We start from the raw sequence: 27555 nt of genomic DNA, 5'->3' as shown, positions 1-27555 counted from the left end.
GAACCCGGTCCTGGTGATCAACTGATCCTGGAGATCCAGAACCTTCTCGTGGAGCTTCAGAACCTTCTCCTGGAGCTCCAGAACCTTCTCCTGGAGCTCCAGAACCTTCTCCTGGAGATCCAGAACCTTCTCCTGGAGTTTCAGAGCTTCTTCTGGAGATCCAGAACCTTCTCCTGGAGCTCCAGAACCTTCTCCTGGAGACTCAGAACCTTCTCCTGGAGCTTCAGAGCTTCTCCTGGAGGTCCAGAACCCTCTCCTGGAGCTCCAGAACCTTCTCGTGGAGGTCCAGAACCTTCTCCTAGGGCTCCAGAACCTTCTCCTGGAGACTCAGAACCTTCTCCTGGAGGTCCAGAACCCTCTCCTGGAGCTCCAGAACCTTCTCCCGGAGGTGCGGGACCTTCTGGGGGGGTTGCGGCCCCTTCTGGGCTCCGAGGAGCCCCCGCAGATCCGTGCGCTGCGGAGCGAAGGCGGTGACGGCGCCGTTGGACTCTGAGCTCGGGGGCAGAGAGCGACTCCCGCGCAGCGCCGAACCCGCGGCCACCGCCGCCCCGAGGGGGGGGCGCAGGGTGGGGTGAGGGGGGCTCAGCGCAGGGTTTGGGGGGCTCAGTGTTGGGGTGCTGAGAGCTCAGAGTTTGGGGTGATGGGGGTTCAGCTCAGGGTTTTGGGGAGCTCAGTTTTGGGGTGCTGAGGGCTCAGTCTGAGGGTGATGGGGGGCTCAGTGTTGGGGTGCTGAGGGCTCAGACTTTGGGGGGATGGGGGACTCAGCTCAGGTTTTGGGGGGCTCAGTGTTGGGGTGCTGAGGGCTCAGACTTTGGGGTGATGGGGGCTCAGCTCAGGTTTTGGGGGCTCAGTGTTGGGGTGCTGAGGGCTCAGACTTTGGGGTGCTGAGGGGCTCAGCTCAGGTTTTGGGGGGCTCAGTGTTGGGGTGCTGAGGGCTCAGTCTGAGGGTGAGGGGGGGCTCAGACTTTGAGGTGATGGGGGTTCAGTTCAGGGTTTTGGGGGGCTCAGTGTTGGGGTGCTGAGAGCTCAGACTTTGGGGTGCAGAGGGGCTCAGCGCAGGTTTTGGGGGGCTCAGTGTATGGTGTTGGGGATCCCATCCTTTGGGTGATGGGGGCTCAGTCTTGGGGTCCTGAGAGCTCAGACTTTGGGGTGATGGGGGGCTTAACTCAGGTTTTGGGGGGCTCAGTGTTGGGTTAATGGGGGTCTCAGCTCAGGGTTTTGGGGGGCTCAGTCTTGGGGTGCTGAGAGCTCAGACTTTGGGGTGATGGGGGCTCAGCTCAGGGTTTGGGGGCTCAGTCTTGGGGTGCTGGGGGCTCAGTCTGGGGGTGATGGGGGGCTCAGACTTTGGGGTGCTGAGGGGCTCAGCTCAGGTTTTGGGGGGCTCAGTGTTGGGGTGATGGGGGCTCAGCTCAGGGTTTTGGGGGGCTCAGTATTGGGGTGATGAGGGCTCAGTGTTGGGGTGCTGAGGGCTCAGACTTTGGGGTGCTGAGGGGCTCAGCTCAGGGTTTTGGGGGGCTCAGTGTATGGTGTTGGGGATCCCATCCTTTGGGTGATGGGGGGCTCAGTGTTGGGGTGCTGAGGGCTCAGACTTTGGGGTGATGGGGGGCTTAACTCAGGTTTTGGGGGGCTCAGTGTTGGGGTGATGGGGGGCTCAGCTCAGGGTTTTGGGGGGCTCAGTGTTGGGTTAATGGGGGCTCAGCTCAGGGTTTTGGGGGGCTCAGTGTTGGGGTGCTGAGGGCTCAGTCTGAGGGTGAGGGGGGACTCAGACTTTGGGGTGATGGGGGGCTCAGCTCAGGGTTTTGGGGGGCTCAGTGTTGGGGTGCTGAGAGCTCAGACTTTGGGGTGATGGGGGGCTCAGCTCTGGTTTTGGGGGGCTCAGTGTATGGTGTTGGGGATCCCATCCTTTGGGTGATGGGGGGCTCAGTCTTGGGGTGCTGAGGGCTCAGTTTTGGGGTGACGGGGGACTCAGACTTTGGGGTGCTGAGGAGCCTCAACTCAGGGTTTGGGGGCTCAGTCTTGGGGTGCTGAGAGCTCAGTCTGGGGGTGATGGGGTCTCAGAAGTTGGGGTGCTGGGGGCTCAACTCAGGTTTTGGGGGGCTCAGTGTTGGGTTAATGGAGGGCTCAGCTCAGGGTTTTGGGGGGCTCAGTCTTGGGGTACTGAGGGCTCAGACTTTGGGGTGCTGAGGGGCTCAGCTCTGGTTTTGGGGGGCTCAGTGTTGGGGTGCTGAGGGCTCAGACTTTGGGGTACTGAGGGCTCAGACTTTGGGGTGCTGGGGGGCTCAGCTCAGGTTTTGGGGTCCCATCCTTTTTTGGGGTGCTGGGGGGAGGTCTCAGCTCAGACTTTGGGGTGCTGGGCTCAGCTCAGGTTTTGGGGTCCCATCCTTTTTTTGGGGTGCAGTCTCAGCTCAGATTTTGGGGTCCCATCCTTTTTTTGGGGTGCTGGAGGGGGGGCGTTCTCAGCTCAGATTTTGGGGTCCCATCCTATTTTTGGGGTGCAGTCTCAGCTCAGGTTTTGGGGTCCCATCCTATTTTTGGGGTGCTGGGGGGGGTTTCTCCTCTCAGGATTTGGGGGTGTCCTCCTCGTTGGGTACTGCGAGACAATGACAACACGAGACGAGCGCCTTTGGCTCAAGGGCTGATTTTGGGGGGGCCCTCCATGGCCTCACCCCCAAACCCATCAGCCCCCCCTTTTTTCTGCCCCCCAACTTTCCTCCCCCCCCTCCTTTAGTCGATGCCGTCGGGAATGAGGGGTGTCACGAAGGGCGAGTGGCGCACCCCAAAAGTGGGACCCCGCGGCTGCCGCGGCTGTGGGGAGAAAGAGAGAGAGCCATCAGGTTTTGGGGGGACCCCCCCCCCCCCTTTCCTCTATGGTTTTGGGGTACACCCCCTTGTGCCTCACCTGCTGAGGGCTGTAGGCGTTGGGGGCCGGTTTGGTATTGGGGTCCCCCGGTTGAGGGGTGCGCCCCAAAATGCTGAAGTGGGGCGATCGCCGCTTGTAGACGTCGGCGGCCACGGGGTCGTAACCACAGGGGCCGGGGGTCTGCGGAAAGGGGGGACCCCAAAAAGTGAACCCCCAAATCCACTGAGCCCCAAAACCCCTGCACCCCAAAAATACCTTCCCCCCTAACTCCCAGAACCCCAAAAATACCTGCACCCCAAAAATACCCCCATAAATCCAAACTCCCCTGATCCCCTGTGTCCCCTAAGCCCCTGAACCCCCAAATCCTCTGCACCCCAAAACCCCTGCACCCCAAAAATACCTTCCCCCCCTAACCCCCAGAACCCCAAAAATACCTGCACCCCAAAAATACCCCCACAAATCTAAACCCCTCTGATCCCCTCTGCCCCCCAACCCCCTGGACCCCCAAATCCCCTGAACCCCAAAACCCCTGCACCCCAAAACCCAGCACCCTCCAACCCCCAGAACCCCAAACCCCCAATCCCCTGCACCCCAAAACCCAGCACCCTCCAACGCCCAGAAGCCCAACCCCCCGATCCCCTGCACCCCAAAACCGCTGCACCCCAAAAACACCATCCCCCCAACCCCCCGAATCCCCAACCCCCTGAACCCCCAAATCCCCTGCACCCCAAAACCCCTGCACCCCAAAACCACCATCCTCCTCAACCCCCAGAAACCCAACCCCCCTGATCCCTGCACCCCAAAACCCCTGCAGCCCCCAAATCCCCTGAACCCCCAAATCCCCTGAACCCCCAAATCCTCTGCACCCCAAAACCCCTGCACCCCAAAAATACCATCCTTCCTAACCCCCAGAATCCCCAACCTCTTGAACCCCCAAATCGCCTGAACCCCCAAATTCCTCTGCACCCCAAAACCCCTGCACCCCAAAATACCATCCCTCCTAACCCCCAGAAACCCAACCCCCCTGATCCCCTGCACCCCAAAACCGCTACACTCCCAAATCCCTGAACCCCCAAATCCCCTGCACCCCAAAACCCCTGCACCCCAAAATACCATCCCTCCTAATCCCCAGAAACCCAACCCCCCGATCCCCTGTGCCCCCCAACCCCTGCAGCCCCCAATCTCCTGAACCCCCAAATCCCCTGAACCCCAAAAATACTCACCCCCAACTCCTGTGCCCCCCAACTCCTCACCCCCCAACTTCTCGCCCCCCACCTCCTCGCCCCCCACCTCCTATGCCCCCCAAATCCTGTGCCCCCCAACTCCTCACCCCCCAACTTCTCGCCTCCCACCTCCTGTGCCCCCCAAGTCCTCGCCCCCCACCTCCTGTGCCCCCCACCTCCTGTGCCCCCCAACTCCTCACCCCCAACTCCTGTACCCCCCAACTCCTCACCCCCCACCTCCTGTACCCCCCAACTCCTGTGCCCCCCAACTCCTCACCCCCCAACTCCTGTACCCCCCAACTCCTGTACCCCCCAACTCCTCACCCCCCCAACTCCTCACCCCCCAAATCCTGTGCCCCCCAACTCCTCACCCTCCACCTCCTGTGCCCCCCAACTCCTCACCCCCCAACTCCTGTGCCCCCCACCTCCTGTGCCCCCCAACTCCTCACCCCCCAACTCCTGTGCCCCCCAACTCCCCACCCCCCAACTCCTCACCCCCCAACTCCTGTGCCCCCCACCTCCTGTGCCCCCCAAGTCCTCGCCCCCCACCTGCTGTGCCCCCCAAGTCCTCACCCCCCAACTCCTGTGCCCCCCACCTCCTGTGCCCCCCAACTCCTCGCCCCCCACCTGCTGTGCCCCCCACCTCCTGTGCCCCCCAAGTCCTTGCCCCCCACCTCCTGTGCCCCCCAACTCCTCACCCCCCACCTCCTGTGCCCCCCAAGTCCTCGCCCCCCAACTCCTCACCCCCCAAGTCCTGTGCCCCCCACCTCCCGTGCCCCCCAAGTCCTGTGCCCCCCACCTCCTGTGCCCCCCAAGTCCTCGCCCCCCACCTCCTGTGCCCCCCACCTCCTCACCCCCCACCTCCTGTGCCCCCCAAGTCCTCGCCCCCCACCTCCTGTGCCCCCCACCTCCTGTGCCCCCCAAGTCCTCGCCCCCCACCTGCTGTGCCCCCCAAGTCCTCGCCCCCCACCTTGCTGTGGTCTCGGTCGAAGGCGCCCACAGTGCTGCGCCCCAATATGGAGAAGTTGGGGGCCGAGGGTTTGTTCACCATGTGGGGACCCAACATGGGGGGCAGCCGGTACGCAGCGGGGCCTGGGGGGGACAGGGGGGTCAGGGGGGGAAATGGGGGGACGGGGGGGGGGCAGTGGGGAGATGGGGGGTGTGGGGAGATGGGGGGCTGAGGGGGGGCTGTGGGGAGATGGGGGGTGTGGGGAGATGGGGGGCTGAGGAGGGGCTGTGGGGAGATGGGGGGTGTGGGGAGATGGGGGGCTGAGAGGGGGCTGTGGGGAGATGGGGGGTGTGGGGAGATGGGGGGCTGAGGAGGGGCTGTGGGGAGATGGGGGGCTGAGAGAGGGTAATGGGGGGAAATGGGGGGCTGTGGGGAAATGGGGGGGATATGGGGGGCTGAGATTGGGGGTGTTGGGAGATGGGGGGCTGAGGGGGGGTCTATGGGGAGATGGGGGGCTGAGATTGGGGGTGAGGGGAGATGGGGGGGGATGAGGGCCTGTGGGGAGATGGGGGGCTGAGGGGGGGCTGTGGGGAGATGGGGGGCTGAGATTGGGGGTGAGGGGAGATGGGGGGCTGAGATTGGGGGGGGGTGGGGAGATGGGGGCCTGAGGGGGGTCTGTGGGGAGATGGGGGGCTGAGGGGGTGCTGAGGGGGGTCTGGGGGGAGATGGGGGGAGGTGGGGGGCTGAGAAAGGCCTGTGGGGAGATGGGGGGCTGAGATTGGGGCTGTGGGGAGATGGGGGGCTGAGGGGGGCCTGTGGGGAGATGGGGGGCTGAGGGGGGGCCTGTGGGGAGATGGGGGGCTGAGATTGGGGGTGAGGGGAGATGGGGGGGGCTGAGGGCCTGTGGGGAGATGGGGGGCTGAGGGGGGGCTGTGGGGAGATGGGGGGCTGAGATTGGGGGTGAGGGGAGATGCGGGGCTGAGGGGGGGCCTATGGGGAGATGGGGGGCTGAGGGGGGGCTGTGGGGAGATGGGGGGCTGATGAGGGCCTGTGGGGAGATGGGGGGCTGAGGGGGGGCTGTGGGGAGATGGGGGGCTGAGATTGGGGCTGTGGGGAGATGGGGGGCTGAGGGGGAGTCTGTGGGGAGATGGGGGGCTGAGGGGGGCTGAGGGGAGATGGGGGGCTGAGGGGGGCTGAGGGGAGATGATGGGGGGCTGAGGGGGGGCTGAGATTGGGGCTGGGGGGAGATGGGGGGAGATGGGGGGCTGAGGGGAGATGGGGCGCTGAGGGGGGCTGAGGGGAGATGGGGGGCTGAGATTGGGGGTGTGGAGGGATTGGGGGGGGGGGGGGAGATGGGGGGCTGAGGGGGGGCTGTGGGGAGATGGGGGGTGTGGGGAGATGGGGGCCTGAGGGGAGATGGGGCGCTGAGGGGGGCTGAGGGGAGATGGGGGGCTGAGATTGGGGGTGTGGAGGGATTGGGGGGGGGTGGGGAGATGGGGGGCTGAGGAGGGGCCTGTGGGGAGATGGGGGGCTGAGGGGAGATGGGGGGCTGAGGGGGGGCTGTGGGGAGATAATGGGGGGCTGAGGGGGGGCAATGGGGGGAAATGGGGGGCTGTGGGGAGATGAGGGTGATATGAGGGGCCTGTGGGGCTGTGGGGGCCTGTGGGGAGATGGGGGGCTGAGATTGGGGGTGTTGGGAGATGGGGGGGCTGAGGAGAAATGGGGGGCTGAGAGGAGACGGGGGGCTGAGATTGGGGGTGAGGGGAGATGGGGGGCTGAGATTGGGGGGGGGGGGGGGAGATGGGGGCCTGAGGGGGGTCTGTGGGGAGATGGGGGGCTGAGGGGGTGCTGAGGGGGGTCTGGGGGGAGATGGGGGGAGGTGGGGGGCTGAGAAAGGCCTGTGGGGAGATGGGGGGCTGAGATTGGGGCTGTGGGGAGATGGGGGGCTGAGGGGGGCCTGTGGGGAGATGGGGGGCTGAGATTGGGGGTGAGGGGAGATGGGGGGGGCTGAGGGCCTGTGGGGAGATGGGGGGCTGAGGGGGGGCGGTGGGGAGATGGGGGGCTGAGATTGGGGGTGAGGGGAGATGCGGGGCTGAGGGGGGGCCTATGGGGAGATGGGGGGCTGAGGGGGGGCTGTGGGGAGATGGGGGGGGATGAGGGCCTGTGGGGAGATGGGGGGCTGAGGGGGGGCTGTGGGGATATGGGGGGCTGAGATTGGGGGTGAGGGGAGATGCGGGGCTGAGGGGGGGCCTATGGGGAGATGGGGGGCTGAGGGGGGGCTGTGGGGAGATGGGGGGTGTGGGGAGATGGGGGGCTGAGGGGGGGCTGTGGGGAGATGGGGGGCTGAGATTGGGGCTGTGGGGAGATGGGGGGCTGAGGGGGAGTCTGTGGGGAGATGGGGGGCTGAGGGGGAGTCTGTGGGGAGATGGGGGGCTGAGGGGGGCTGAGGGGAGATGGGGGGCTGAGGGGGGGCTGAGGGGAGATGATGGGGGGCTGAGGGGGGGCTGAGATTGGGGCTGGGGGGAGATGGGGGGCTGGGGGGATATGGGGGGAGATGGGGGGCTGAGGGGAGATGGGGCGCTGAGGGGGGCTGAGGGGAGATGGGGGGCTGAGATTGGGGGTGTGGAGGGATTGGGGGGGGGTGGGGAGATGGGGGGCTGAGGGGGGGCTGTGGGGAGATGGGGGGTGTGGGGAGATGGGGGGCTGAGGGGGAGTCTGTGGGGAGATGGGGGGCTGAGGGGGGCTGAGGGGAGATGGGGGGCTGAGGGGGGGCTGAGATTGGGGCTGTGGGGAGATGGGGGGGCTGAGGGGGGGCAATGGGGGGAAATGGGGGGCTGTGGGGAGATGAGGGTGATATGAGGGGCCTGTGGGGAGATGGGGGGCTGAGGGGAGATGGGGGGCTGAGATTGGGGGTGTTGGGAGATGGGGGGGCTGAGGAGAAATGGGGGGAATGTGGGGCTGAGGGGGGGCTGAGATCAGGGGTCCCATCCTTTGGGGTGCAGTGGGTCCCAGATTTTGGGGTTCTGTGGGGCTGAGTTTTGGGGTGCTGTGGGTCCCATATTTCGGGGTGCTGTGGGTCTCAGATTTTGGGGTGCTGTGGGGCTGAGTTTCGGGGTGCTGTGGGTCCCATATTTCGGGGTGCTGTGGGGTGAGTTTCGGGGTGCTGTGGGTCCCAGATTTCGGGGTGCTGTGGGTCCCAGATTTCGGGGTGCTGTGGGGCTGAGTTTTGGGGTGCAGTGGGTCCCAGATTTTGGGGTGCTGTGGGCTGAGTTTTGGGGCGCTGTGGGTCCATATTTTGGGGTGCTGTGGGTCCATATTTCGGGGTGCTGTGGGTCCCATATTTCGGGGTGCTATGGGCTGAGTTTCGGGGTGCTGTGGGTCCCAGATTTCGGGGTGCTGTGGGCCCCAGATTTTGGGGTGCTGTGGGGTGAGTTTCGGGGTGCTGTGGGTCCCATATTTCGGGGTGCTGTGGGGTGAGTTTCGGGGTGCTGTGGGGTGAGTTTTGGGGTGCTGTGGGTCCCATGTTTCGGGGTGCTGTGGGGTGAGTTTTGGGGTGCTGTGGGTCCCATATTTCGGGGTGCTGTGGGTCCCAGATTTCGGGGTGCTGTGGGCTGAGTTTCGGGGTGCTGTGGGTCCCAGATTTTGGGGTGCTGTGGGCTGAGTTTTGGGGTGCTGTGGGGTGAGTTTCGGGGTGCTGTGGGTCTCAGATTTCGGGGTGCTGTGGGTCCCATATTTCGGGGCGCTGTGGGTTCAGATTTTGGGGTGCTGTGGGGTGAGTTTCGGGGTGCTGTGGGTCCCATATTTCGGGGTGCTGTGGGTCCCAGGTTTCGGGGTGCAGGGGGGTGAGTTTTGGGGTGCAGTGGGGTCCCCCTCACCCGGGGTGGTGCTGGTGCCGCCGGCTCTGCCGCGGGCGCCCATGGTGCAGGATGGGGCCCTCCGGAAGGCGATGGCGGTCGCTCGCTCCGGGGAGTAACGACCTGCGAGGGGGGACCCCAAATCACTGAGGGGTCACGGAGAGGGTCGGAAGGACCTCGAAGCCCTTTGAGTTCCACCTCAGACCATGGAATGGGTCGGAAGGACCTCAAAGCTCATTGAGTTCCACCTCAAATCATGGAATGAGTTGGAAGGACCTCAAAGCCCTTTGAGTTCCACCTCAGACCATGGAATGGGTTGGAAGGACCTCAAAGCCCTTTGAGTTCCACCTCAGACCATGGAATGAGTCGGAAGGACCTCAAAGCTCATTGAGTTCCACCTCAAATCATGGAATGAGTTGGAAGGACCTCAAAGCTCATTGAGTTCCACCTCAAAGTCCATCAGTTCCACCTCAAAGCTCATTCAGTTCCACCTCAAAGTCCATCAGTTCCACCTCAAAGCTCATTGAGTTCCTCCTCAAATCATGGAATGGGTTGGAAGGACCTCAAAGCTCATTGAGTTCCACCTCAAAGTCCATCAGTTCCACCTCAAAGCTCATTCAGTTCCGTCTCAGACCATGGAATGAGTTGGAAGGACCTCAAAGCTCATTCAGTTCCACCTCAAAGCTCATCCAGATCAACCTCAAATCATGGAATGGGTTGGAGGGACCTCAAAGCTCATTCAGTTCCACCTCAAAGCCCATCCAATTCCACCTGAAATCATGGAATGAGTTGGAAGGACCTCAAACCCATTCAGTTCCACCTCAAAGTTCATCAGTTCCACCTCAAGTCATGGAATGAGTTGAAGGGACCTCAAAGCCCATCAGTTCCACCTCAAAGCTCATCCAGATCCACCTCAAATCATGGAATGGGTTGGGAGAACCTCAAAGCCCATTCAGTTCCACCTCAAAGCCCATCAGTTCCACCTCAAAGCCCATCAGTTCCACCTCAAAGTCCATCCAATTCCACCTCAAATCATGGAATGGGTTGGAAGGACCTCAAAGCTCATCCGGTTCCACCTCAAAGCTCATTGAGTTCCACCTCAAAGCCCATTCTGTTCCACCTCAAATCATGGAATGGGTCGGGAGGACCTCAAACCCCATTCAGTTCCACCTCAAAGCCCTTTGAGTTCCACCTCAAATCATGGAATGGGTCGGAAGGACCTCAAAGCTCATTGAGTTCCACCTCAGACCATGGAATGGGTTGGAAGGACCTCAAAGCTCATTGAGTTCCACCATAAAGTCCATCAGTTCCACCTCAAATCATGGAATGAGTTGGAAGGACCTCAAAGCTCATCCAGTTCCACCTCAAATCATGGAATAGTTGGAAGGACCTCAAAGCTCATCAGTTCCACCTCAAAGCCCATTCAGTTCCACCTGAAATCATGGAATGGGTTGAAGGGACCTCAAAGCTCATTGAGTTCCACCTCAAAGCTCATTGAGTTCCACCTCAAATCATGGAATGGGTTGAAGGGACCTCAAAGCTCATTGAGTTCCACCTCAAAGTCCATCAGTTCCACCTCAAAGCTCATTCAGTTCCACCTCAGACCATGGAATGGGTTGGAAGGAACCTCAAAGCTCATTGAGTTCCACCTCAAATCATGGAATGGGTTGGAAGGACCTCAAAGCTCATTCAGTTCCTCCTCAAATCATGGAATGAGTTGGAAGGACCTCAAAGCCCATCCAGTTCCACCTCAAAGCTCATTGAGTTCCACCTCAAATCATGGAATGGGTCGGAAGGACCTCAAAGCTCATCCGGTTCCACCTCAAAGCTCATTCAGTTCCACCTCAAAGCCCATTGAGTTCCACCTCAGACCATGGAATGGGTTGGGAGGACCTCAAAGCTCATTGACTTCCACCTCAAATCATGGAATGGGTTGAAGGGACCTCAAAGCTCATTGAGTTCCTCCTCAAATCATGGAATGGGTTGGGAGGACCTCAAAGTCCATCCAATTCCACCTCAAAGCTCATTGAGTTCCACCTCAGACCATGGAATGGGTTGGAAGGACCTCAAAGCTCATTGAGTTCCACCTCAAAGCCCATTCAGTTCCACCTCAAATCATGGAATGAGTTGGAAGGACCTCAAAGCTCATCCAATTCCACCTCATATCATGGAATGGGTCAGAAGGACCTCAAAGCCCATCAGTTCCACCTCAAAGCCCTCCAATTCCACCTCAAAGTCCATCAGTTCCACCTGAAATCATGGAATGGGTTGGAAGGACCTCAAAGCCCATCCAGTTCCACCTCAAAGCTCATCCAGTTCCACCTCAAAGTCCATCAGTTCCACCTCAAAGCTCATTCAGTTCCACCTCAAATCATGGAATGGGTCGGAAGGACCTCAAAGCTCATTGAGTTCCACCTCAAAGTCCATCAGTTCCACCTCAAAGCTCATTCAGTTCCACCTCAGACCATGGAATGGGTTGGAAGGGACCTCAAAGCTCATTCAGTTCCACCTCAAAGCTCATCCAGATCAACCTCAAATCATGGAATGGGTTGGAGGGACCTCAAAGCTCATTCAGTTCCACCTCAAAGCCCATCCAATTCCACCTGAAATCATGGAATGAGTTGGAAGGACCTCAAACCCATTCAGTTCCACCTCAAAGTTCATCAGTTCCACCTCAAGTCATGGAATGAGTTGGAAGGACCTCAAAGCCCATCAGTTCCACCTCAAAGCCCATCAGTTCCACCTCAAAGTCCATCCAATTCCACCTCAAATCATGGAATGGGTCGGAAGGACCTCAAAGCTCATTGAGTTCCACCTCAAATCATGGAATGGGTTGAAGGGACCTCAAAGCTCATTGAGTTCCTCCTCAAATCATGGAATGGGTTGGGAGGACCTCAAAGTCCATCCAATTCCACCTCAAAGCTCATTGAGTTCCACCTCAGACCATGGAATGGGTTGGAAGGACCTCAAAGCTCATTGAGTTCCACCTCAAAGCCCATTCAGTTCCACCTCAAATCATGGAATGGGTTGGAAGGACCTCAAAGCTCATCCAATTCCACCTCATATCATGGAATGGGTCAGAAGGACCTCAAAGCCCATCAGTTCCACCTCAAAGCCCTCCAATTCCACCTCAAAGTCCATCAGTTCCACCTGAAATCATGGAATGGGTTGGAAGGACCTCAAAGTCCATCCAGTTCCACCTCAAAGCTCATCCAGTTCCACCTCAAAGTCCATCAGTTCCACCTCAAAGCTCATTCAGTTCCACCTCAAATCATGGAATGGGTCGGAAGGACCTCAAAGCTCATTGAGTTCCACCTCAAAGTCCATCAGTTCCACCTCAAAGCTCATTCAGTTCCACCTCAAATCATGGAATGGGTCGGAAGGACCTCAAAGCCCATCAGTTCCACCTCAGACCATGGAATGGGTTGGAAGGACCTCAAAGCTCATCAGTTCCACCTCAAAGCCCATTCAGTTCCACCTCAAAGCTCATTGAGTTCCTCCTCAAATCATGGAATGGGTCGGAAGGACCTCAAAGCTCATCCGGTTCCACCTCAAAGCTCATTGAGTTCCACCTCAAAGCCCATTCTGTTCCACCTCAAATCATGGAATGGGTCGGGAGGACCTCAAACCCCATTCAGTTCCACCTCAAAGCCCTTTGAGTTCCACCTCAAATCATGGAATGGGTCGGAAGGACCTCAAAGCTCATTGAGTTCCACCTCAGACCATGGAATGGGTCGGAAGGACCTCAAAGCTCATTGAGTTCCACCTCAGACCATGGAATGGGTTGGAAGAACCTCAAAGCTCATTGAGTTCCACCTCAAAGCTCATTGAGTTCCACCTCAAAGCCCATCGAGTTCCACCTCAAATCTCGGACGGTGCTTTGGATGAGGTCCCCCCGCGTTGGGGTCCCCTCACCTGGCCCGGGGGTCTGGAAGAGGAGAAGGTCTCGTGGTCTCCCGTGGATGGAGAAGGCCGGAGTGCCGTCCTTGCCCCTGGCGGTGGTCCCGGGGGGGAGGAGATACGCGGGTCCCGGCGAGAGCTGCTGCGCCACCCCCGGAGTCCTCCGCCCGAAGCTGTAGGCGGGAGCGCGCGGCCTCGAGGGGTCATGGAGGTTCCAACCTGCACACGGGTGGACCTCCTGAGGACCTCCATGGGTCATGGAGGCTCCATCCATGGTTGGGTGAGGAGGGTCATGGCATCCATGGACCTCCTGAGGTCCTCCATGGCTCATGGAGGCTCCAACCATGGTTGGGTGAGGAGGGTCATGGCACCCATGGACCTCCTGAGGTCTTCAAAGGGTCATGGAGGCACCAACCATGGTTGGGTGAGGAGGGTCATGGCACCCATGGACCTCCTGAGGTCCTCCATGGGTCATGGAGGCTCCAACCATGGTTGGGTGAGGAGGGTCATGGCATCCATGGACCTCCTGAGGACCTCCATGGGTCATGGAGGCTCCAACCAGCATTGGGTGAGGAGGGTCAATGGCATCCATGGACCTCCTGAGGACCACAAAGGGTCATGGAGGCTCCAACCATGGTTGGGTGAGGAGGGTCATGGCATCCATGGACCTCCTGAGGTCCTCCATGGGTCATGGAGGCTCCATCCATGGTTGGGTGAGGAGGGTCATGGCACCCATGGACCTCCTGAGGACCTCCATGGGTCATGGAGGCTCCAACCATGGTTGGGTGAGGAGGGTCAATGGCATCCATGGACCTCCTGAGGTCCTCCATGGGTCATGGAGGCTCCAACCAGCGTTGGGTGAGGAGGGTCATGGCATCCATGGACCTCCTGAGGTCCTCCATGGGTCATGGAGGCTCCATCCATGGTTGGGTGAGGAGGGTCATGGCACCCATGGACCTCCTGAGGTCCTCCATGGGTCATGGAGGCTCCATCCATGGTTGGGTGAGGAGGGTCATGGCATCCATGGACCTCCTGAGGGCCACAAAGGGTCATGGAGTCTCCATCCATGGTTGGGTGAGGAGGGTCATGGCACCCATGGACCTCCTGAGGTCCTCCATGGGTCATGGAGGCTCCAACCGGAGTTGGGTGAGGAGGGTCATGGCACCCATGGACCTCCTGAGCTCCTCCATGGGTCATGGAGGCTCCAACCAGCGTTGGGTGAGGAGGGTCATGGCATCCATGGACCTCCTGAGGACCACAAAGGGTCATGGAGGCTCCAACCATGGTTGGGTGAGGAGGGTCATGGCACCCATGGACCTCCTGAGGACCACAAAGGGTCATGGAGGCTCCAACCATGGTTGGGTGAGGAGGGTCAATGGCACCCATGGACCTCCTGAGGACCACAAAGGGTCATGGAGGCTCCAACCATGGTTGGGTGAGGAGGGTCATGGCATCCATGGACCTCCTGAGGACCACAAAGGGTCATGGAGGCTCCAACCATGGTTGGGTGAGGAGGGTCATGGCACCCATGGACCTCCTGAGCTCCTCCATGGGTCATGGAGTCTCCATCCATGGTTGGGTGAGGAGGGTCATGGCACCCATGGACCTCCTGAGGTCCTCCATGGGTCATGGAGGCTCCAACCATGGTTGGGTGAGGAGGGTCATGGCATCCATGGACCTCCTGAGGTCCTCCATGGGTCATGGAGGCTCCAACCATCATTGGGTGAGGAGGGTCATGGCATCCATGGACCTCCTGAGGTCCTCCATGGCTCATGGAGGCTCCATCCATGGTTGGGTGAGGAGGGTCATGGCATCCATGGACCTCCTGAGGTCCTCCATGGGTCATGGAGGCTCCAACCGGCGTTGGGTGAGGAGGGTCAATGGCACCCATGGACCTCCCGAGGTCCTCCATGGGTCATGGAGGCTCCAACCAGCGTTGGGTGAGGAGGGTCATGGCATCCATGGACCTCCTGAGGTCCTCAAAGGGTCATGGAGGCTCCAACCATGGTTGGGTGAGGAGGGTCATGGCACCCATGGACCTCCTGAGGTCCTCCATGGGTCATGGAGGCTCCATCCATGGTTGGGTGAGGAGGGTCATGGCATCCATGGACCTCCTGAGGTCCTCCATGGGTCATGGAGGCTCCATCCATGGTTGGGTGAGGAGGGTCATGGCATCCATGGACCTCCTGAGGTCCTCCATGGGTCATGGAGACTCCATCCATGGTTGGGTGAGGAGGGTCATGGCACCCATGGACCTCCTGAGGGCCACAAAGGGTCATGGAGGCTCCAACCAGCGTTGGGTGAGGAGGGTCATGGCATCCATGGACCTCCTGAGGACCACAAAGGGTCATGGAGGCTCCATCCATGGTTGGGTGAGGAGGGTCATGGCACCCATGGACCTCCTGAGCTCCTCCATGGGTCATGGAGGCTCCAACCAGCGTTGGGTGAGGAGGGTCAATGGCACCCATGGACCTCCTGAGGTCCTCCATGGGTCATGGAGGCTCCAACCATGGTTGGGTGAGGAGGGTCATGGCATCCATGGACCCCCTGAGGTCCTCAAAGGGTCATGGAGGCTCCAACCAGCGTTGGGTGAGGAGGGTCATGGCACCCATGGACCCCCTGAGGTCCTCCATGGGTCATGGAGGCTCCAACCATGGTTGGGTGAGGAGGGTCAATGGCACCCATGGACCTCCTGAGCTCCTCCATGGGTCATGGAGGCTCCAACCATGGTTGGGTGAGGAGGGTCATGGCATCCATGGACCTCCTGAGGTCCTCCATGGGTCATGGAGGCTCCATCCATGGTTGGGTGAGGAGGGTCAATGGCACCCATGGACCTCCTGAGGTCCTCCATGGGTCATGGAGGCTCCAACCATGGTTGGGTGAGGAGGGTCAATGGCACCCATGGACCTCCTGAGGTCCTCCATGGGTCATGGAGGCTCCAACCAGCGTTGGGTGAGGAGGGTCATGGCACCCATGGACCTCCTGAGGTCATCCATGGCTTCATGGTGGCTCCAACCACCCTTGGGCGGTGACGTTGGGTGGGGGACACAACTGAGGACCCCCATGGACCCCCTGAGGCCCTCCATAGCTCATGGAGGCTCCAACCATGGTTGGGTGATGACACAACTCATGGCACCCATGGACCTCCTGAGGTCCTCAATGGTTCTTGGAGGCTCCACCCATGGTTGGGTGATGACATTGGGTGGGGGACACAACTGAGGACCCCCATGGACCCCCTGAGGCCCTCCATGGCTCATGGAGTCTCCATCCATGGTTGGGTGGATGACGTAACCCATGGCACCCATGGACCCCCTGAGGCCCTCAAAGGTTCATGGTGGCTCCAACCACCATTGGGTGATGACATTGAGTGGGTGACACAACTCATGGCACCCATGGACCTCCTGAGGTCCTCCATGGCTCATGGAGGCTCCATCCATGGTTGGGTGATGACGTAACCCATGGCACCCATGGACCCCCTGAGGCCCTCAAGGAGTCTCCAACCATGGTTGGGTGATGACATTGGGTGGGGGACACCACTCATGGCACCCATGGACCCCCTGAGGTCCTCCATAGCTCATGGAGTCTCCACCCATGGTTGGGTGATGACACCACTCATGGCACCCATGGACCTCCTGAGGTCCTCAATGGTTCTTGGTGGCTCCAACCACCATTGGGTGATGACATTGGGTGGGGGACACAACTGAGGACCCCCATGGACCCCCTGAGGCCCTCCATGGGTCATGGAGGCTCCAACCATGGTTGGGTGGATGACGTAACCCATGGCACCCATGGATCTCCTGAGGCCCTCAAAGGTTCATGGAGTCTCCAACCACCATTGGGTGATGACATTGAGTGGGTGACACAACTCATGGCACCCATGGACCCCCTGAGGCCCTCCATGGGTCATGGAGACTCCAACCATGGTTGGGTGATGACACAACTCATGGCACCCATGGACCTCCTGAGGCCCTCAAGGAGTCTCCAACCACCATTGGGCGATGACATTGGGTGGGGGACACAACTCATGGCACCAATGGACCCCCTGAGGCCCTCCATGGTTCATGGAGTCTCCAACCATGGTTGGGTGGATGACGTAACTCATGGCACCCATGGATCCCCTGAGGCCCTCAAAGGTTCATGGAGTCTCCAACCACCATTGGGTGATGACATTGAGTGGGGGACACAACTCATGGCACCCATGGACCCCCTGAGGTCCTCCATAGCCCATGGAGTCTCCATCCATGGTTGGGTGATGACGTAACCCATGGCACCCATGGACCTCCTGAGGCCCTCAAGGAGTCTCCAACCATGGTTGGGTGATGACATTGAGTGGGGGACACAACTGAGGACCCCCATGGACCTCCTGAGGTCCTCCATGGGTCATGGAGTCTCCATCCATGGTTGGGTGATGACACCACTCATGGCACCCATGGACCCCCTGAGGCCCTCAAAGGTTCATGGAGTCTCCACCCACCCTTGGGTGATGACATTGGGTGGGGGACACGGTTGAGGACCCCCATGGGGACCCCCAAACTCACCGACACCGCTGGGGAGGCCATATTTGGGCCCCGGTGCGGCGTGGAGGGCGGCGATGGGGCCGCGCGGGCGGTGAGGGCGCCATGGGCCCACCCAGGGCTGCGCCGCCATCTTGGGAGCCCCGGGGGGGCAGGAAGTGACGTCATAAAGAGGGGGAGGGGACACCCCAATATAGGGGGTGGAGGGGGGGGAGGAGCTACACCCCATAATAACCCCCTATGGATCCCTCTGCCCCATAGATACCCCTATAGATCCTCCTGCCCCATAGATACCCCCTATAGATCCTCCTGCCCCATAGATACCCCTATGGATCCTCCTGCCCCATAGATACCCCTATAGATCCTCCTGCCCCATAGATACCCCAAATAGATCCTCCTGACCCATAGATACCCCCTATAGATCCCTCTGCCCCATAGATACCCCTATAGATCCTCCTGCCCCATAGATACCCCTATAGATCCCTCTGCCCCATAGATACCCCTATAGATCCTCCTGCCCCATAGATACCCCTATAGATCCTCCTGCCCCATAGATACCCCCTATAGATCCTCCTGCCCCATAGATACCCCTATAGATCCTCCTGCCCCATAGATACCCCTATAGATCCTCCTGCCCCATAGATACCCCCTATAGATCCTCCTGCCCCATAGATACCCCTATAGATCCTCCTGCCCCATAGATACCCCTATAGATCCTCCTGCCCCATAGATACCCCCTATAGATCCTCCTGCCCCATAGATACCCCCTATAGATCCTCCTGCCCCATAGATACCCCTATAGATCCTCCTGCCCCATAGATACCCCTATAGATCCCCCTGCCCCATAGATACCCCCTATAGATCCTCCTGCCCCATAGATACCCCTATAGATCCTCCTGCCCCATAGATACCCCTATAGATCCCCCTGCCCCATAGATACCCCCTATAGATCCTCCTGCCCCATAGATACCCCTATAGATCCTCCTGCCCCATAGATACCCCTATAGATCCTCCTGCCCCATAGATACCCCTATAGATCCTCCTGCCCCATAGATACCCCCTAAAGATCCTCCTGCCCCATAGATACCCCTATAGATCCTCCTGCCCCATAGATACCCCTATAGATCCTCCTGCCCCATAGATACCCCTATAGATCCTCCTGACCCATAGATACCCCTATAGATCCTCCTGCCCCATAGATACCCCTATAGATCCTCCTGCCCCATAGATACCCCCTATAGATCCTCCTGCCCCATAGATACCCCCTAAAGATCCTCCTGCCCCATAGATACCCCTATAGATCCTCCTGCCCCATAGATACCCCTATAGATCCTCCTGCCCCATAGATACCCCTATAGATCCCTCTGCCCCATAGATACCCCTATAGATCCTCCTGCCCCATAGATACCCCCTATAGATCCCCCTGCCCCATAGATACCCCCTATAGATCCTCCTGCCCCATAGATACCCCCTATAGATCCTCCTGCCCCATAGATACCCCTATAGATCCTCCTGCCCCATAGATACCCCCTATAGATCCTCCTGCCCCATAGATACCCCTATAGATCCTCCTGCCCCATAGATACCCCCTATAGATCCTCCTGCCCCATAGATACCCCCTATAGATCCTCCTGCCCCATAGATACCCCTATAGATCCTCCTGCCCCATAGATACCCCCTATAGATCCTCCTGCCCCATAGATACCCCTATAGATCCTCCTGCCCCATAGATACCCCCTATAGATCCTCCTGCCCCATAGATACCCCCTATAGATCCTCCTGCCCCATAGATACCCCCTATAGATCCCTCTGCCCCATAGATACCCCTATAGATCCTCCTGCCCCATAGATACCCCCTATAGATCCTCCCGCCCCATAGATACCCCTATAGATCCTCCTGCCCCATAGATACCCCCTATAGATCCTCCCGCCCCATAGATACCCCCTATAGATCCTCCTGCCCCATAGATACCCCTATAGATCCCCCTGCCCCATAGATACCCCTATAGATCCTCCTGCCCCATAGATACCCCTATAGATCCTCCTGCCCCATAGATACCCCCTATAGATCCTCCCTGCCCCATAGATACCCCTATAGATCCTCCTGCCCCATAGATACCCCTATAGATCCTCCTGCCCCATAGATACCCCTATAGATCCTCCTGCCCCATAGATACCCCCTATAGATCCTCCTGCCCCATAGATACCCCTATAGATCCTCCCTGCCCCATAGATACCCCTATAGATCCTCCTGCCCCATAGATACCCCCTATAGATCCTCCTGCCCCATAGATACCCCTATAGATCCTCCCTGCCCCATAGATACCCCCTATAGATCCTCCTGCCCCATAGATACCCCCTATAGATCCCCCTGCCCCATAGATACCCCTATAGATCCTCCCGCCCCATAGATACCCCTATAGATCCTCCTGCCCCATAGATACCCCTATAGATCCTCCTGCCCCATAGATACCCCCTATAGATCCTCCTGCCCCATAGATACCCCTATAGATCCTCCCTGCCCCATAGATACCCCCTATAGATCCTCCTGCCCCATAGATACCCCTATAGATCCTCCTGCCCCATAGATACCCCCTATAGATCCTCCTGCCCCATAGATACCCCTATAGATCCTCCTGCCCCATAGATACCCCCTATAGATCCCCCCTGCCCCCGTAGATACCCCTATAGATCCTCCTGCCCCATAGATACCCCCTATAGATCCTCCTGCCCCATAGATACCCCTATAGATCCTCCTGCCCCATAGATACCCCCTATAGATCCTCCTGCCCCATAGATACCCCCTATAGATCCCCCTGCCCCATAGATACCCCCTATAGATCCTCCTGCCCCATAGATACCCCTATAGATCCTCCTGCCCCATAGATACCCCTATAGATCCTCCTGCCCCATAGATACCCCCTATAGATCCTCCTGCCCCATAGATACCCCTATAGATCCTCCTGCCCCATAGATACCCCTATAGATCCTCCTGCCCCATAGATACCCCTATAGATCCCCCTGCCCCATAGATACCCCCTATAGATCCTCCTGCCCCATAGATACCCCTATAGATCCTCCTGCCCCATAGATACCCCTATAGATCCTCCTGCCCCATAGATACCCCTATAGATCCCCCTGCCCCATAGATACCCCTATAGATCCTCCTGCCCCATAGATACCCCTATAGATCCTCCTGCCCCATAGATACCCCCTATAGATCCTCCTGCCCCATAGATACCCCTATAGATCCTCCCGCCCCATAGATACCCCCTATAGATCCTCCCGCCCCATAGATACCCCTATAGATCCCCTGCCCCATAGATACCCCTATAGATCCTCCTGCCCCATAGATACCCCCTATAGATCCTCCTGCCCCATAGATACCCCTATAGATCCTCCTGCCCCATAGATACCCCCTATAGATCCTCCTGCCCCATAGATACCCCTATAGATCCTCCTGCCCCATAGATACCCCCTATAGATCCCCCTGCCCCATAGATACCCCCTATAGATCCTCCTGCCCCATAGATACCCCCTATAGATCCTCCTGCCCCATAGATACCCCCTATAGATCCTCCTGCCCCATAGATACCCCCTATAGATCCCCCCTGCCCCATAGATACCCCTATAGATCCTCCTGCCCCATAGATACCCCTATAGATCCCCCTGCCCCATAGATACCCCTATAGATCCTCCTGCCCCATAGATACCCCTATAGATCCTCCTGCCCCATAGATACCCCTATAGATCCTCCTGCCCCATAGATACCCCTATAGATCCTCCTGCCCCCATAGATACCCCTATAGATCCTCCCGCCCCATAGATACCCCTATAGATCCTCCTGCCCCATAGATACCCCTATAGATCCTCCCGCCCCATAGATACCCCTATAGATCCTCCTGCCCCATAGATACCCCTATAGATCCCCCTGCCCCATAGATACCCCTATAGATCCTCCTGCCCATAGATACCCCCTATAGATCCTCCCTGCCCCATAGATACCCCTATAGATCCTCCTGCCCCATAGATACCCCTATAGATCCTCCTGCCCCATAGATACCCCCTATAGATCCCCCTGCCCCATAGATACCCCTATAGATCCTCCTGCCCCATAGATACCCCCTATAGATCCTCCTGCCCCATAGATACCCCTATAGATCCTCCTGCCCCATAGATACCCCTATAGATCCTCCTGCCCCATAGATACCCCTATAGATCCCCTGCCCCATAGATACCCCTATAGATCCTCCCGCCCCATAGATACCCCTATAGATCCTCCTGCCCCATAGATACCCCCTATAGATCCCCCTGCCCCATAGATACCCCTATAGATCCCCCTGCCCCATAGATACCCCTATAGATCCTCCTGCCCCATAGATACCCCCTATAGATCCTCCTGCCCCATAGATACCCCCTATAGATCCTCCCGCCCCATAGATACCCCTATAGATCCTCCTGCCCCATAGATACCCCTATAGATCCTCCTGCCCCATAGATACCCCCTATAGATCCCCCTGCCCCATAGATACCCCCTATAGATCCTCCTGCCCCATAGATACCCCTATAGATCCTCCTGCCCCATAGATACCCCTATAGATCCCCCTGCCCCATAGATACCCCTATAGATCCCCTGCCCCATAGATACCCCCTATAGATCCTCCCGCCCCATAGATACCCCTATAGATCCTCCTGCCCCATAGATACCCCCTATAGATCCCCCTGCCCCATAGATACCCCCTATAGATCCTCCTGCCCCATAGATACCCCTATAGATCCTCCTGCCCCATAGATACCCCTATAGATCCTCCTGCCCCATAGATACCCCTATAGATCCCCCTGCCCCATAGATACCCCCTATAGATCCTCCTGCCCCATAGATACCCCTATAGATCCTCCTGCCCCATAGATACCCCTATAGATCCTCCTGCCCCATAGATACCCCCTATAGATCCTCCCGCCCCATAGATACCCCTATAGATCCTCCTGCCCCATAGATACCCCTATGGATCCTCCTGCCCCATAGATACCCCTATAGATCCTCCTGCCCCATAGATACCCCCTATAGATCCTCCTGCCCCATAGATACCCCTATGGATCCTCCTGCCCCATAGATACCCCTATAGATCCTCCTGCCCCATAGATACCCCCTATAGATCCTCCTGCCCCATAGATACCCCTATAGATCCTCCCGCCCCATAGATACCCCTATGGATCCTCCTGCCCCATAGATACCCCTATAGATCCTCCTGCCCCATAGATACCCCTATAGATCCTCCCGCCCCATAGATACCCCTATGGATCCTCCTGCCCCATAGATACCCCTATAGATCCTCCTGCCCCATAGATACCCCTATAGATCCCCCTGCCCCATAGATACCCCTATAGATCCTCCTGCCCCATAGATACCCCTATAGATCCTCCTGCCCCATAGATACCCCCTATAGATCCTCCTGCCCATAGATACCCCTATAGATCCTCCCGCCCCATAGATACCCCTATAGATCCTCCCGCCCCATAGATACCCCCTATAGATCCTCCTGCCCCATAGATACCCCCTATAGATCCCCCTGCCCCATAGATACCCCCTATAGATCCTCCTGCCCCATAGATACCCCTATAGATCCTTCTGCCCCATAGATACCCCTATAGATCCTCCTGCCCCATAGATCCATCCCCACACCCCATAGATGCCCCACACGCCCCATAGATCTCAGCCCCAGACCCCATAGATCCATCCCCACACCCCATAGATCCCCCCCACCCCATAGATCTCAGCCCCACACCCCATAGGTGCCCCACACCCCATAGATCCCTCACACCCCATAGATCCATCCCCACACCCCATAGATCCATCCCCAACACCCCATAGATCTCAGCCCCACACCCCATAGATGCCCCCCCCCACGCCCCATAGATCCATCCCCACGCCCCATAGATCCCCCCACACCCCATAGATCCCCCCCACACCCCATAGATCCATCTCCACACCCCATAGATCCATCCCCACACCCCATAGATCCCCCCCACACCCCATAGATCCATCCCCACACCCCATAGATCTCAGCCCCACACCCCATAGATCCATCCCCACACCCCATAGATCCATCCCCACACCCCATAGATCTCAGCCCCACACCCCATAGATCCCCCCCCACACCCCATAGATCCATCCCCACACCCCATAGATCTCAGCCCCACACCCCATAGATCCCCCCACACCCCATAGATCCCCCCCACGCCCCATAGATCCCCCCCACACCCCATAGATCCATCCCCACGCCCCATAGATCCATCTCCACACCCCATAGATCCCCCCACACCCCATAGATCTCAGCCCCACACCCCATAGATCCCCCCACACCCCATAGATCCCCCCACACCCCATAGATCCCCACCCCATAGATCTCAGCCCCACACCCCATAGATGCCCCCCACACCCCATAGATCCATCCCCACACCCCATAGATGCCCCCCACACCCCATAGATCTCAGCCCCACACCCCATAGATGCCCCCCACACCCCATAGATCTCAGCCCCACACCCCATAGATCCATCCCCCCACCCCATAGATCCCCACCCCATAGATCTCCGCCCCCCAAGTGGGGTCCCTCGCGGCGCTCCGCTCCGCGTTCTCCTCCTCCGTTTCCATGGGAACCGCACAACAAATCCTGCGCAGAGGGCAATGGGTGCTGAGCTCCATCCTGCACAGAGGGTGCTGAGCTCCATCCTGCACAGAGGGTGCTGAGCTCCACCTGCACAGAGGGTGCTGAGCTCCATCCTGCACAGAGGGTGCTGAGCTCCATCTGCACAGAGGGTGCTGAGCTCCACCTGCACAGAGGGTGCTGAGCTCCACCTGCACAGAGGGTGCTGAGCTCCATCTGTACAGAGGGTGCTGAGCTCCATCCTGCACAGAGGGTGCTGAGCTCCATCTGCGCAGAGGGTGCTGAGCTCCATCCTGCACAGAGGGTGCTGAGCTCCATCCTGCACAGAGGGTGCTGAGCTCCATCCTGCACAGAGGGGGCTGAGCTCCACCTGCACAGAGGGTGCTGAGCTCCATCCTGCACAGAGGGTGCTGAGCTCCACCTGCACAGAGGGTGCTGAGCTCCATCTGTACAGAGGGTGCTGAGCTCCATCCTGCACAGAGGGTGCTGAGCTCCATCTGCACAGAGGGTGCTGAGCTCCATCCTGCACAGAGGGTGCTGAGCTCCATCTGCACAGAGGGTGCTGAGCTCCACCTGCACAGAGGGTGCTGAGCTCCATCCTGCACAGAGGGTGCTGAGCTCCACCTGCACAGAGGGTGCTGAGCTCCATCCTGCACAGAGGGTGCTGAGCTCCATCCTGCGCAGAGGGTGCTGAGCTCCATCCTGCACAGAGGGTGCTGAGCTCCATCCTGCGCAGAGGGTGCTGAGCTCCATCCTGCACAGTGGGTGCTGAGCTCCATCCTGCACAGTGGGTGCTGAGCTCCATCCTGCGCAGAGGGTGCTGAGCTCCATCCTGCACAGTGGGTGCTGAGCTCCATCTGCACAGAGGGTGCTGAGCTCCATCCTGCGCAGAGGGTGCTGAGCTCCATCCTGCACAGAGGGTGCTGAGCTCCATCCTGCGCAGAGGGTGCTGAGCTCCATCCTGCGCAGAGGGTGCTGAGCTCCATCCTGCGCAGAGGGTGCTGAGCTCCATCCTGCACAGTGGGTGCTGAGCTCCATCTGCACAGAGGGTGCTGAGCTCCATCCTGCACAGAGGGTGCTGAGCTCCATCCTGCACAGAGGGTGCTGAGCTCCATCCTGCACAGAGGGTGCTGAGCTCCATCCTGCGCAGAGGGTGCTGAGCTCCATCCTGCACAGTGGGTGCTGAGCTCCATCCTGCACAGTGGGTGCTGAGCTCCATCCTGCGCAGAGGGTGCTGAGCTCCATCCTGCACAGTGGGTGCTGAGCTCCATCTGCACAGAGGGTGCTGAGCTCCATCCTGCGCAGAGGGTGCTGAGCTCCATCCTGCACAGAGGGTGCTGAGCTCCATCCTGCGCAGAGGGTGCTGAGCTCCATCCTGCGCAGAGGGTGCTGAGCTCCATCCTGCGCAGAGGGTGCTGAGCTCCATCCTGCACAGTGGGTGCTGAGCTCCATCTGCACAGAGGGTGCTGAGCTCCATCCTGCACAGAGGGTGCTGAGCTCCATCCTGCACAGAGGGTGCTGAGCTCCATCCTGCACAGTGGGTGCTGAGCTCCATCCTGCGCAGAGGGTGCTGAGCTCCATCCTGCGCAGAGGGTGCTGAGCTCCACCTGCACAGAGGGTGCTGAGCTCCATCCTGCACAGAGGGTGCTGAGCTCCATCTGCACAGAGGGTGCTGAGCTCCATCCTGCACAGAGGGTGCTGAGCTCCATCTGCACAGAGGGTGCTGAGCTCCACCTGCACAGAGGGTGCTGAGCTCCACCTGTACAGAGGGTGCTGAGCTCCATCCTGCACAGTGGGTGCTGAGCTCCATCTGCACAGAGGGTGCTGAGCTCCATCCTGCACAGAGGGTGCTGAGCTCCATCCTGCACAGAGGGTGCTGAGCTCCACCTGCACAGAGGGTGCTGAGCTCCACCTGTACAGAGGGTGCTGAGCTCCATCCTGCACAGAGGGTGCTGAGCTCCATCTGTACAGAGGGTGCTGAGCTCCATCCTGCACAGAGGGTGCTGAGCTCCACCTGCGCAGAGGGTGCTGAGCTCCATCCTGCACAGAGGGTGCTGAGCTCCATCCTGCGCAGAGGGTGCTGAGCTCCATCTGCACAGAGGGTGCTGAGCTCCATCCTGCGCAGAGGGTGCTGAGCTCCATCCTGCACAGTGGGTGCTGAGCTCCACCTGCACAGAGGGTGCTGAGCTCCATCTGCACAGAGGGTGCTGAGCTCCATCCTGCACAGAGGGTGCTGAGCTCCACCTGCACAGAGGGTGCTGAGCTCCACCTGCACAGAGGGTGCTGAGCTCCATCCTGCACAGAGGGTGCTGAGCTCCACCTGCACAGAGGGTGCTGAGCTCCATCCTGCACAGAGGGTGCTGAGCTCCATCTGCACAGAGGGTGCTGAGCTCCATCCTGCACAGAGGGTGCTGAGCTCCATCTGCACAGAGGGTGCTGAGCTCCATCTGCACAGAGGGTGCTGAGCTCCACCTGCGCAGAGGGTGCTGAGCTCCATCCTGCACAGAGGGTGCTGAGCTCCATCCTGCGCAGAGGGTGCTGAGCTCCACCTGCACAGAGGGTGCTGAGCTCCATCCTGCACAGAGGGTGCTGAGCTCCATCTGTACAGAGGGTGCTGAGCTCCATCTGCACAGAGGGTGCTGAGCTCCACCTGCACAGAGGGTGCTGAGCTCCATCCTGCACAGAGGGTGCTGAGCTCCATCTGCACAGAGGGTGCTGAGCTCCATCCTGCACAGAGGGTGCTGAGCTCCATCCTGCACAGAGGGTGCTGAGCTCCATCTGTACAGAGGGTGCTGAGCTCCATCCTGCACAGAGGGTGCTGAGCTCCACCTGCACAGAGGGTGCTGAGCTCCATCTGCACAGAGGGTGCTGAGCTCCACCTGCGCAGAGGGTGCTGAGCTCCACCTGCACAGAGGGTGCTGAGCTCCACCTGCACAGAGGGTGCTGAGCTCCATCCTGCGCAGAAGGTGCTGAGCTCCATCCTCAGTGGCTCAGCACCCACTGTTGGGGCTCAGCACCCCTCTGTGGGGCTCAGCACCCCTCTATGAGGCTCTGCACCCACTGTAGGGGCTCAGCACCCACTGTATGGGGCTCAGCACCCACTGTTGGGGCTCAGCACCCCTCTATGGGGCTCAGCACCCACTGTTGGGGCTCAGCACCCCTCTATGGGGCTCAGCACCCACTGTTGGGGCTCAGCACCCACTTTGTGGCTCAGCACCCCTCTATGGGGCTCAGCACCGCTCTGTGGGGTTTATCACCCCCCTATGCGGCTCAGCGCTTATCTGTGGGGTTCAGATAAGGACCGACGGCTCTGATAACAGCAACGGCCACCGGGAAAGGAGAAGTCGGTAACGGCCGGAGCAGGAGAGGGACCTTTGGGGACCTCCACATCCTCCATGGGTTCCTACACATCCCCCATGGGTTCCTCCACATCATCCATGGGTTCCTACACATCATCCATGGGTTCCTCCACATCATCCACGGGTTCCTACACATCCTCCATGGGTTCCAGGAGGGGGAATGGGGGGCAAAATGGGGAAGGGGGGCGAGAAATGGGGGGAATTAAGAGGTGGGGGGCAAAATGGGGTGG

At 59.3% G+C, this 27555-nt stretch overlaps 2 protein-coding genes across 3 annotated transcripts in view; one reads left to right on the top strand and one right to left on the bottom strand.

Moving 5' to 3' along the window:
• Positions 1-2724: 2724 nt before the first annotated feature.
• Positions 2725-23905, bottom strand: ODF3B (outer dense fiber of sperm tails 3B). Of its 2 annotated transcripts, XM_054084565.1 has the most exons (7): positions 23882-23905; positions 17325-17433; positions 12802-13005; positions 8908-9009; positions 5054-5175; positions 2900-3040; positions 2725-2805 (listed from the first exon to the last, which is right to left on the bottom strand). In XM_054084565.1, the coding sequence occupies exons 2-7, from the start codon at positions 17431-17433 to the stop codon at positions 2725-2727; spliced, it is 759 nt and encodes a 252-aa protein (XP_053940540.1). In that variant the 5' UTR covers positions 23882-23905. The 2 variants fall into 2 exon arrangements, with proteins under 2 accessions (XP_053940540.1, XP_053940546.1); XM_054084571.1 differs by lacking the exon at positions 23882-23905 and having other exon boundaries at positions 17325-17442.
• A 3592-nt stretch (positions 23906-27497) lies between these two features.
• Positions 27498-27555, top strand: part of LOC128852462 (C-type Lectin CRL-like) — a 3022-nt gene continuing 2964 nt past the window's right edge. Inside the window, exon 1 of the mRNA XM_054069295.1 lies at positions 27498-27534. Coding sequence (XP_053925270.1) covers positions 27498-27534 — 37 coding nt within the window. The remainder of the gene's footprint in view (positions 27535-27555) is intronic.

Source organism: Cuculus canorus, chromosome 1 (assembly GCF_017976375.1).
Source record: "Cuculus canorus isolate bCucCan1 chromosome 1, bCucCan1.pri, whole genome shotgun sequence".
NCBI classification, from domain to species: domain Eukaryota; kingdom Metazoa; phylum Chordata; class Aves; order Cuculiformes; family Cuculidae; genus Cuculus; species Cuculus canorus.
The sequence above is the reverse complement of the archived record's forward strand: the minus strand, read 5'-3'. Positions and strand labels throughout refer to the sequence as shown.